The 13,273-nt window shown below is 35.4% G+C and overlaps 1 protein-coding gene across 1 annotated transcript; it reads right to left on the bottom strand.

Annotated features, from left to right (window-relative positions):
- Positions 1 to 2,156: 2,156 nt before the first annotated feature.
- On the bottom strand, positions 2,157 to 3,914 carry LOC132305045 (protein FAR1-RELATED SEQUENCE 5-like). The gene is made up of 3 exons (XM_059802731.1): positions 3,396 to 3,914; positions 2,943 to 3,254; positions 2,157 to 2,783 (listed from the first exon to the last, which is right to left on the bottom strand). Exons 1-3 carry the CDS (start codon positions 3,912 to 3,914, stop codon positions 2,157 to 2,159), a joined length of 1,458 nt encoding a protein of 485 aa, XP_059658714.1.
- Between the last annotated feature and the right edge of the window lie 9,359 nt (positions 3,915 to 13,273).

Below are 13,273 nucleotides of genomic sequence, written 5' to 3'. Positions count from 1 at the left end.
GTGATTTTCTTGCAGGTATAAATTAATAGATATATTTACACTAGTTAGATCATTTTATGAGTGATATTTTTTGCTAATTTTAATCCTGTCTCATATGTTTTGTTAAATGAAATTCAGCTTCTTTATTTAATGAGATATAAAGTGCAATACCCATATTATGAAAATGTTGATACCCAAAGCCTTGGATTTTGGAACATAAAGCTTGATTGTGAACGATTAAGATGGGAGCATGAGATGGGAGGTTTTGGATACGGTCAGGTATTAATAAAATTAATTTATTTGCATGTACCTACAATTTGTATTATGTATATTTAATTGTACAATATGCAGTTCAATATATGACAATGACATTTAGGAATGATTGAAGATTGACTTATTTTGTTTTAATAACATACAAAAAGTTGGTCACAATTCGGGCGAGACCATATTGCGGGAATGCTAATGTTAGCCCATCTTGACATTGGTTATCCCCCTCTCAGTCTGAGTCTTGCAATGATAGTTGTTCGAACATCGTGTTGGAGGTAAAAATACATTCAATTATGTTAACGCACTATAAAATACATTTTGTTGGCAATTTAAAATTAATACAATTGTCTCTTTATGCAGCATTACATCAAAGATCTTCAGGTGGAAATAATGCACAATGCGAAGAAATCGAAAAAGAAGGTTCACAAACTAGAGTCTTTGTTGAGGCAGCGTCGTACACAGAAAAGAGCAAGAGTGTTTGGTAAGAAGAATGGGGACGGCATAGCTGATGGGGATGGGGAAAGTTTAGCTGATGGGGATGGGGAAGGTTTAGTTGAGGGGAAAGACGGGTCCGATTATGAAAAAGAGACATACATGAACGAAAACATTGCTTCCCCCATTTACACATGTGAGGGGGAACAGTTCGTTGGGGAGAAGATGGACACAATTGGTGATGAACAAGATGCAGCTCTAAATGTTGAAGAGACATGCACGAAGGAAAACATTGCCTCCCTTATTGACACATGTGAGGGGGAACAATTGGTTCTGGAGGAGATGGACAGAATTGGTGAGCAACAAGATGCACCTCTAAATAATGAAGATACATGCATGAAGGAAAACATTGTCTCCCCCATTTACACATGTGAGGGGGAACAAATTGTCCCGGAGGAGATGGAGACAATTGATGAGCAACAACATATACCTCTAAATGATAATGGGTTGCGGAAAATGAATACCGGGGCTATACGGAGGTTGGAAAGCCTGCCTATTGTGTATTATAGGTGGTGGTGGCATGTAACATTGATGATGTACACATTCACCTGGATTTTCATTGCCCTTCAACAAAAATTGTGTACTTCTGTTAGGTTACAATAAACTTGTAAACAAAATTAACGAATTGCACAACTATCACGAAAATTAAGTGTTGGATATAATATAGTCGTAACAATACTAACATCGAGTAATAGATATGTCTGACTACAACTGCCACCTCCCACTCCGGAGACCATGCTATCATTTGCTTTCTAAAACACAATAAAATTCAATTTTTATTCGATTCAGTACACAACCAGAAACGACAAATAAATCCACAACATTAATGTAAAACAAGGACCACAATAATGTAAGTACAATATGAAAAGTAAACTAAAAACCTTTGGTAAATACCTCAACTATTCTTTTCATACACTTGCTCTTCTTCTTGGCATTTTTCTCAGTGGGAGATTTGTGCCTACGCATTTGTCCTTTAGATGTATCTTTCATCTTGACGCCATGGGAATTATTCTACTGTTTCTTATCCCCCCATTATTCTGCATTTTACCAGCCTTTCTACAGCTAACCAAAGTACGACTACAACTTCTTTGGGCAGATTTTTTCCATTCCATTGCTTTTACTAATAAATCATTGTATCCCTCATTGTCTTCCGATGCAATGGAAGATATTTCTGTCAAAATACGACAAATGGTCCTGTGTCGTCGCCTTACCTCAAGTTTAGGATCCATCAACACTTCACAGCCAAGAATCTCATCCAAGTTCCCATCTCTAGCTTTCCTAGTCCACCTTCTTAATATATATTGAGAAGGCAATTCAGTGATGTTCATACAATCCTTAAGGATTTTTAAAATATGATTGCACAAAAATCCATTCATTTCAAATTTACTACATGAACAAGATAATTCATCCTCAACTGTTCAAGTCATAGAACGTTGCATCCCATTACGACTAGTAACTTTATAAACATGTTGTCCATTGTTATCCATGTCACTGTAACTATTAACATTATCACTCACACAAGCTGTTAAAAACTCTTCCTGGAAAAGCTGAAATATAACTTTTGTGTATGTCTCCCCCGCTTTAAGTAACATGTCACACTTTGATTTAACTTGCGGAAGCCTCTGCAGCAAACGGTACTCGGCTTCATACTCCTTGTAACGCTTATCCGACAACAGCCTCTCAAAATGGGTGAAGAAATCAGGAAGAATGAGTTGCCTCGATAAGTATTCCTTCAAGCGAGTATTGAAACTTTCACTCAATTGCATAATGCGCATTCCCGCACACCATGTATATTTAACGAATGCCATGGCCGATCTATGTGTCAAGCTAAACAAATGCTCAAGCCATGTGTTACCAACAAGATCATATATCCTTAGCATTGAATCCCATTCTGACATAAATTGTTCCTCCTCCTCAATTTCGAATATTAATTTAGATATCACATTTTTGATGCGTTCATCATGTTTAAACAAGAACCCAACATGCTTTTGTGCATTTTGCATTAGATGCCACGTACATAGATGATGTTTTGTACCAGGCATGACCTAAAACATAAAATCATGTTTGAGTCATGACATTTAAAACAAACCCAAAAATCATGTTAGAATAATAAACATTTTTCCATTATTTACTTCATTGTATCAATTAGGCATTACAGGTATTTTCAGTATATGAAAAGGAGTAGAGATCTTAATTCAAGTTACATGCATCAAAGCCTTCGCCATTGCTGCATCTTGATCAATCAAAATTGTCTTTGGTGTCTTTCCGGACATCGCTTTCAAAAAAGTATCAAATAACCACACAAAAGAATCTGCTGTCTCATCATACATAAGGGCTGCCCCGAATACAGCCATCTCCCGGTGTTGATTAACACCCAAAAATAATGCAAAGGGACAGTTGCCATGTACAAGTTTGTATGTAGTGTCAAAAGTTACAACATCTCCAAAATGGCCATAATCAGTTATCATTTTAGGATCTGCCCAGAATTTATTGGTTATCATCTGTTCAGCATCCAACTGTAAGGCATAGAAAAATGAAGGATCATCACAAGTATGAGTGACAAAATAATTGGTGAGCCATGCAGCCTCACCATATTGAAGCTCATTCTGTCAGCAGGTCCTTATATAATTTTGTTGGTCTAGCTTAATGTATCCAACTGATTCTTTACAACCAGATTGCCTTGCCATTAACTCATATGAATTACGAGCTGCAATTCCTGAATCTGAAGCCAAGTCCACATCAATGGCCTGGACGCTAGAAATACATCTCTGCAACGGTATCATGTGGGTGCATTCATCAATTATCAAGGGATGGTTGTGACTATCTACAAAATTATCAACTAAGTACTTTCCCTTTGCTTCATCATATTTAATATGCATTCGTGCACAGCAACCAGTTCTTGTTTCAGCTCGCGGAGTCTTTGTATATTTGTCCCTTCTATCCTTCTTCCTAGCACCCTCCTTGCAATAAGTAAACAACCTCGTTAAAAGTTTCCCAGTTTTACGGCTATTATTAAAATACTCCCTCCGGATGCTAAATCCAACTCTACCCCCATATGCATTATAAAATTCGTATGCCTCTTGTTCCGTATCAAACTCCATCTTAAACCTTGGTTTCCATTGATTCACTTGGGGCTCTATAACTACAGCATTTGTTGTGTCTTCAATATCTATCATTTCATCTTCCATCAAAAGGACTTAAATTTTTAACCTACAACACAATTCAAGTAATATAATGTGTCACCCATGAAATTCAAACCAAATCTAATCCTCTTTCTAACTTGTTGCAGGTATATAAACTAGAAAAGATAATGGAAGAACTTAAATTTAAAATATAGGAACACTAATGACGACATAAGAGTTGCACATCCCAACTTAGTTTAGTCATATATCACCAATGAACTGCATAAAACATCTCTTCCAAAAATATAACATTTATAACTATACAATACAAAAAAGGGAACTGATTTGAATTCAATAATCCCCATAACTGTATGAAGAGCACGTCTCAATAGGTTAATGTGAATAATCCCCATGTCTAAGACAACAACATCCTAACTATGTTCTAACATACCTCACCAATGAAATATATGCAGAATCACTTTTGTTTTTTTATTTTTAAACTTCATTTCAACATATGAATATTGATACACGTATCTTTTAAAATAAAATCTAACATTTATAATTATACAATGCAAAAAAAGGGGAAAAACTAATTTGAATTGAATAATCTCAAAAATTGTATGAAGTGGACGTCCCAATATGTCAGTCTGGATAATCCCCATCTATAAGATTACCACATCCCAACTCAGTTCTAACATGCCTAAGCAATGAAATATAAACAAAATCCCCCCCCCCCTCCCCTTTAATTCATTTCAACATATGAATTAATACACGTATCTCTTCAAAATAAAATCTAACATGTATAATTATACAATGCAAAAAATGAAAAAATTAATTTCAATTCAATAATCCCAAATTGTAACATTTTTCATTATACAATGCAAAAAAAGGAATAATTGATTTGAATTGAATATTCCCAAAATATGTTTCAAATGTACGTCCCAACATGTCAATATAAATAATCCCAATCTCTAACACTACAACATCCCAAGTCTGCTCTAATATGCCTGAGCAATAAAATTTATATTTCAACATATAAATTGATACACGTATCTCTTCCAAAAAAATCTAACATTTATAACTATACAAAGCAAAAAAGGAAGAACTAATTCGAATTGAATAATCCAAAAAAGTATATTGAGTGCACATTCCAACGTGTTAATATAATTAATCCCTATTTCTAATACTTCCGCATCCCAACTCTATTCTAACATGACTACCCAATGATATATATATATATATATACAAAATCCCAGATTTTACTTTATTTCACTGTATCAATTCATATAAGTATTTTGAATCAATAGTTGATCGCAAATATTATACCCAACTTTTATTAGGGAAAAATAACATATAGAACATTGAATAGACTCCAAAAATTAAAACTATAAGAGGTATAAGAGCCAATATCTAAATATATATATACCATACGCTTTTCATTTTTGATATTTTGACTTTTTACCCATTTGACTGCTCACCGGCTGCAACACTAATTACATATTACTGTTGCGTCAGAGACGATTTTGGTCCCACTTTAATGACTTACTTTTTTTTATGTCACTTTGTTATCTATTATAATTTATTATTTTTATTTTATTTTATTTATTCTGAATTTGATTCTTAGGTAGTAGTGACTATGTGGCTATAGAATTTAACATCTATATTGAATGAATGAAAAAGATATAAAATCATTTATCGTAGCTTCAAGTTGCGTATCCACGCTAGAAAGGGACTTTGCAGAGCCGTGTTGAGTTTATATATATATATATATGTGCGGCTGCAAGTCAAGTACACGCTAAAAAGGGACTTTGCAGAGGCGTGTTGAGTTTATATATATATATATATATGTGCGGCTGCAAGTCAAGTCAAGTCAAGTCAAGTAGAATTCATCGATGTTCTTTCTGGATCGCTCGCTCGGTCACTCGCGTCTGTGATTTTCCGGAGTTGCTAATGTTTGGTGGGCGGATAGAGGAGGACGAATGATGAAGTGCAATTCGGAGAAAAGGTTTGTCCAACCAAAAAAAAAAAACCCTAATTTCATTGTTTCGTTTTGGTTTGCTAATCTGAATTTTGTCCCTTATTTCTTCTACTGGTGAGTAAATTTTATATAACTAATACTGTTGTTGCTATATTTTCTTTATGTATATATTTCTGTTGAACTATTGATAATTTATTAACCGAATCACCCTGGAAATTGGAATTGGGAAGAAGGGAGGAGAAGAAGCGGAAGGTGTTCAATTTGTTGTTAAAAAGAATAATGGGAAGAATAAAGGTGAAGAAGAGGTCGAAGAAGGTTGAGACAGGGACGGTAGAGGGACTATCAGAGTGGTCAGTATTGAAGTCAGAGGAGAGAAAAAAGTTTCTTTGCGTGTTTTTTAAATTCGAAGATGGTCCACTTCGTATTCTTTGTATGCCTATGTTATTGCGGCAAGCGATTTTATCAATGTTCCTAATCCACCACCACCCTCTCCTGCCGTGACAATACTAGAGATGCCCTGAAAAATTCCCTATCGGGATGGCCTGCGTTGAATTGGGTTCTCGAATTTACTTTGTTGGAGGTCAGTGCCGGTTCTAGGATGGATATTATGCCTCTAAGAAGGTTTATTACTTGGATTTCAACACCTTTAGAATAAACTGACCTCTACTACTAGTAGTAGTGGTAGTCTAATCAATTGTGATGAGTTATCAGAATGCCCCAATATGAATGGGGGTAAGTGTAATGCGGTTGTTTTGACTGCGAATGGTAAATTATATGTTTTATCTGGCATCATTAGTGGGGATTTAAATACCAGAACTTTGGGTTCCCCTCCTGATTTTAATGACTTTGATTTCTTTTTATGGTCCTAAATGGAAAAGTTGTGCATTCGAAGTCTATGATCCCGTGACGGATGAATGGACCATACTGCCTCTGCCCACTTCATATTCTTCTCCAGATCATATTCTTTCTGCTTATTGTTCTTGGCATGCCGACATCCATGGCAAGATCTTCTTCTTTAACTGGGGTGACATCATTTCTACTTTTGATTTGAAAACTCATAAATGGAAGTTCTTCGATGCCAAAACCATTGCAAAGACACAGGCACAGACTTGTGACGATGCCTTTGCATGTTCGTTGGTGGATAATCCCCTGACTGGATGTGGCCTCGTTCTCAATGATACCTTATATGGCTTTTCACCAAGTAAAAAAGGGGTCTGTGCCTTTTGTGCATATCATATCCCTGACAACCTTGGAGATGCATTTATATCTCGTTCTTCACTCAAATTGACAGATTCATACCTATTGAAAAGGGACTCCAAATCAGGCTTATTTGTTTTGCAGGCTGGTTTCTTTTATTTAGGAAATGATAACTTCTGTTCAGTTTTTCGTGAGACTCCAGAAATCAAGTGTACTGAACAAGACGATGAGGACCCTCACGAGGCTTCTGAAGTTTACTTCGTAGTGTTTCAAATTGTCAAAGAAAGAACTTGCAGCGGAGATGTCTGTTGGCCTATCAATCAATCAAGGCCCTGCAAAGTCCAGGGAATCAATGCTGATTTGGGCTCAATTTTAGATTTCTTCACACTGTAGATGTTGCTGGTCTTGTATCTGTCACTTTCTCCCTCTTGTTGTCTGTTAGCTTTTTCTGCTGGCTTTATGGACCTTTTTACTTGAATATATATATTTTTTGATAAGTTAACTTGAATATTAAGTTTATATATTGGACTTTTGGATATATAGCTTACTCTGTGTCATGATTGAAGGTTAATGATCTTAGATCAGACCTTATCTCTGGTAACACGTGATCTGAATGATATTTCAGGGATGGAGGTTGTTTTGAACTAGATTATAATACACATCAATTTTTTTTTATTTTTTTTTTATTTTTTGTGAACCTAGTGTTGTTTTGCATCTCTCTCTCTCTCTTTTATTTTTCTTCTGGTCTATGCTGCTTCAGGGAATTTGGAAAAAGAACTGTGTCTGGGTTCTATGAGCAGCTATGTCCGAAATGATTCTTTAATTTTTTCTTATGGTTATGTTTATGTTTTGCACTCATGAAAAGCTTTTGTATTTGTGATTTTTTCTTGAATAACAAGTTGACAGGGAGGCTTTATTTTAAGTTGAATTAACATGCTTTATATACAACTTCATTTTGCATTTTGATATGCTCGCAATTTCACTTTCACTACTTCCAGAAAAGCTACTTCTCTAGGTGACTTGATGTAGCGGTGATATCTATCACTTGAACCTCTATCCAAAAGAAACCAATCGATTGTGATGGTTGGTTCTTCTTGATTATGTGATTTACACTTTTCATAAGAGCAACGGTACGCTTTTCATGGTTCCACAACCAGTATCTTATTTCTCATTGCCTTTTTTTCTACTTCGGTCTAATGTGACTTGGTCTAATGTGACTTCCTGAGATGTAGAAATAAAAACAATATATGGAAAAAGGAACAGATCAACAACCTGAGGTTATTCATAAAACTTTGTAATCTTGATTTTATGTTTATCTGCAATTTTTCAATCGGAGAATGAATTTCTGTATGTTCCACCACGACTAACTTTCTCCGCCTGTTATATTCTTACTATTGGAGTATTACCATTGGCAAGATGGCCCCTATTCACATTGTGGTGAATTTTTCATGCTTGCATCTTGTATGTGTTTAGCTTGTTGAATTTGGGCATCAATTTACTTCTTAGTTCTATTCGATGTTCAGAATTGATGTATGAGTGCACTATAATAAGATGGCCATTTTTTGCAATGTCACTTTTTATTGTGCACCATAACTCACTACTTGTTCCTTTACATGATTTTGGCTTATATATATATTTGTTTATTTATTTATTGTTGTTGGTTTTATTTTCGTATATGCATTATGAAATGGTTTTACTTGTTATAATCTTGTAGGGTAATAGCCTATTTAGGATCCTCAGTGTAGCATCTTGTATTTTCCCCTTAGTAAAGTCAATTTTATACTTAGAGGGCAAGTTCTATGAACAACAATGCAAGCAAAAGAAAGAATAAAAACCACTTCCAGAATCCAGCTCTCAAAAACAAAAACAGAATATTAAGAAATAAATACCTAACAATACAAAATTACAAATCATACCACCAAATCTCAATATCCTCAACTATGCCATGCCATAATGAGGATCAAATTGCTCAAACTCAAATACTAATCCCTATCTGCTCAAGAAAGTCCTGCTAGGGCAGTCCCATAGAGTCAGACATTTCCCACAAAATAGAAATAGCAATTTGATAGTTATGAAGAGAACTTCAATCATGCAAAACTTGATTTCTGTTCAGCCACAACCTCCAAATAGTCAGCACAAACACCCACTGATATATTTTATTCCTCCTAGATTTCTTTGAGAAATGGAGACCAAACCACTCAACTAGATGTTGAAAGTATATTCTACTGCCACCTTCCGAAATATATATATATATATATATATATATATATATATTATACTGCCCAAACTCTGAACAAATCAGCAAACCAAAACCAAATTTTTCTGACAAAGTCACACTGAAAGAATAAGTCCTTCATAGAATCAGCACCTTTCAAACAATTTTGACAGATAGAAACTACAGTCAAACCTGTTTTTTGAATGTTGAGTAGAGATGGGAGCTTATTCTGGATGGCTAAACCAGTGGTATAACAAGTAGCAGGTGTAGCAATCCAACCCCAATCCAGTTCTTCTTAGGATAGTGTACTCCGCAAGCATTCCAGAAGGCTTTGAAGGAACAGCAGCATGTTTCCAGACAATAGAATCAGAACCTCCATGAATGTTAATTGAAGAGATTTAGTTCCACACTTCATTTGCCTCCCCTTTGATGAAGTTAGGTCTTTTCCATGTTCCATTTTCTATCAATTAACCAATAGTCGATGTTTTCCTCAAGTCTAACTGTCTAACAATTGTTTAGTCAAAAGCTTGAATCAAAGTATCCCCACTGCACCATGGATCCAGGAATAATTTCAAAGTTCTCCCATCCCCAACTTCGGAACTCCTTTGCATCCAATATTTCTCTAATGTCTAGAAGATTTTTCCAAAACTAAGATGATGTAGATTTTGCTTTACAGCTCCAGATAGAGGGTTGGATGTCATAAGTAGCCACACACCAAATAATCCAACTTCTATCCTTTCTCTGAATTACATCCCACAGCCAAGAGCATTTAGCAGCCCTATCAATGTCCACAAAACTTCTAACACAAAATCCCCTTCAGCCTTAGTTGTGGTGATCTGATTCCATCTAAGCAAATGTAATTTTTTTGTTCCATTCCTGCTGCCCCAAATAAATTTTTTGAACATCAATGGCATTAGTAGTGGATTTAGGAAGTTTGAACACTGAACACCAGTATTAAAGGTAAGATTGCAACACAGTTTTGACTAATTCAGTCCTGCCAGCTAGGGAAAGATTTAAAGACACCCAACCAATAATTTTGGTAGTGATTTTATAAATATGAGAGATTTACAGTCAGCTTGCTTCAACCCTTTGTCCACTGTAGGAAGGGCCCAAATAAGTGATAGGAAGCTTACCATTCTTCATTCCCAGCATATCTGCAATACTTCTGTGTCTTCTAGCAGGTTAGGAAAAGAATATTTGACTCTTGTCCGGACTCCAGATTAACAGCTAGGCCAGAGAACTCCTGGAATTGGGGTAGAATGTTGGAGATAACTCTTGCATATCTAAGATTAGTTTTGGCTATGAAAAACAAATCATTTGCATAAAAATGGGTGGAAAATTGAAGTTTTGCTTTCAACACAGCTGGAAAACAATCAAATCTGCCATTGCTAACTTCTTTATGCATCATAGCAGAAAAGAATTCAGTTGCACGAGGGAATAACAGAGGAGAAAGAGGACATCCTTGCTTGAGCCCCTTCTTTGGTTGAAAAATCAAAACAGAATGCCAGGATGTAATGAGACATTCCTTAAACCCAACCAATCCATCTACTACTGAATCCAAAACACTGCATTACAGCAAACAAACAAGGCCAAGAGACAGTGTCGTATGCCTTTTTTTAGTCAATTTTGATTTACATAGTTGGCTAATTTCTGTTAGAGCTAAAACCCCTCACTAGTTCATTGACAAGGATCACATTATCTTGGATTTTTCTGCCTTTGATGAAAAATGCACAGCTATTCTTCTCACGAATCAAACAGATAAAAGGAGTTTATACCTTTGTTCATTTTAAGAGTATTCAAAGAAATACTGGAATGCTTTAAAGACATCATCTCCAACTGTATCCCAGAATGTTTGTAAGAATCTTGGAGGAAATCCTGCTGGACCTAGATGAAATAAGGAAGGTTTAATTTCTTCCAAGTAGTGGAGATCATCTTGAGACGATCACTGACTCTTCCAAGTAGTGGAGATCATCTTGAGACGATCACTTTCTGGGACTTTGAGAAGCACTCAAGGGTTGAGAAGTCTGACTGATTGTCTTCATATCAAAATATTGAACAAACCACTGACTGATTGTCTTCATATCAGTAGTCCATCCCCATTCCCCTTCTAAAGTGTAGAGATTGCATTAATAGCTCTGTGCTGAGCTATTTTTTGGTAGAAAAACTCCGTACTCATGTTATTACCTCTTAACCAACTCCCTCTAGCTTTCTGAGCAGCGATTGTCTCCTCATTTTTCAAAACAGTATCCGGCTCCATTCTGGCCAAGTTTTCTGCTTTTCCATAAGATCACCATTTTCAGGGTCTTTGCGTCAAAGCCATTTGAATTGAGTCCAACTTACATCTGGACTCAGCAAGTTGAACTGTTGAACATTAATATGCCTGAAAACTTTAGAATTCCATTCCTTAATCTGATTTTTAATAAGTTGTAGCTTCTTAGATAGCGCATACAGTGGATCCCCACAAATTTGAATCCACCAGCTATTCCTGACAATCTCAGTAACCTTTACCTGTAAACACCAAACTTTCAGGAATTTAAAGGGATTAGGGTAATAGCAATTTGAAGAGATCAATGCAGCATCATTGCTGTATCTTATATTGAGAAGAAAATGCAAGCCATTTTGATCTAATATTGAGGAGACATATGGAACTGGCTATCTTGATAAAAGCCTTAGAGAAGGTATTTTCAAACATTGCTAGGACCTAAATGAAAATTACTCTTGCCATACGATACCGGGAAAAAAATGTACATATTCATATTCATATACATATACATATACATATATACATGTACATATACATATATACATGTACATACATGTGATATATATATATACACATATACATAATTACATATACATATGTATATATATATACATATGTATATATATATATATATACATAAAAATATACATAATTACATATTCATATACATATACATTTACATAATTACATATACATATATGTGTGTGTGTGTGTGTGTGTGTGTGTGTGTGTGTGTAGCAATACCTTTTATTCAACATACACAAATAGTTCCTTCTATGTTGTTTGCATTTGGTGCTTGTCATTTATTGTGCTCAATGCATCAGATATGTACACCAGCTCATTAAATCTTTCTATCCCAACTGCTTGTGGATGGCTTCATGAATCAATGTTTGTCAGTCAATGGTTGTTTTTTCTTTGGGTAGCGGCATTTATGTGCCATTGATGTTGTCAATAGTTCAGTTGGATTGATTTAAGGCTGTTTTTAATTCGGGTAGCAGCACGGTTGGTGTTCTTGAGGAATGTTGTATTTTTTTTCTTTCATTTATGAATTATTGTTGTTGCATTTAGTTCAGTTTTATGCGAGGTTAGATTTTAATTTTTAAATTTGGTCTTAAAAGTAATCAATCTGTCAATGATGGTGTTTATGCTTGAACTTGATTGAGAAGTCATTTGGGTGTGGTTTTGCTGTGACATAGTTGCTCCCATTTGATTACATTGTAGTGGATGGTTTATGGACTGATTATCAATCTCTCTCTCAAGTATCAGTACGATTTTTTTGGTATACGGAAATGCACCCCTCTTAATTTATATTTTATATTTAAAAAAAAAATCCTCACAACTGCCGGCTGCGCTTTGGACTTGTGGCTGACATGTAAACCCCTAAATATGTACAATTGCCCTCAAGCTACGATTAAGTTTGGATTTGCTGTCTCAGAGAGGCCCTCTTATGTGTAGAGATCATTCTTGAACCATTGGAGCTAGCCCGTGCGGGAATAATTTGAATATTATATATTTGAAAATAATATTTGAATTTGGGTTGTTTAGGTTGGTTTGGGTTGCTCACATCTTACTCATGCCCAACCTTAATTAAATTTGGGTTGAGATTTTTCAACCCATGTCCATCCTTAATTAAGTTTGGGTTGAGATTTTTCAACCCAAGCTCAACCCTAATTTAAAAAATATTTGCCCAAGGTCACCAAAAATCAAGCTAGACTCGGGTTGGGTTTGGATTCCCCAACCCAAGTTGCACCCTTAATTAT

Source organism: Cornus florida, unplaced genomic scaffold, assembly GCF_030987335.1.
Source record: "Cornus florida cultivar Cherokee Brave unplaced genomic scaffold, ASM3098733v1 CherokeeBrave_3.0.0_Hap2_Chr04, whole genome shotgun sequence".
NCBI classification, from domain to species: domain Eukaryota; kingdom Viridiplantae; phylum Streptophyta; class Magnoliopsida; order Cornales; family Cornaceae; genus Cornus; species Cornus florida.
The sequence above is the reverse complement of the archived record's forward strand: the minus strand, read 5'-3'. Positions and strand labels throughout refer to the sequence as shown.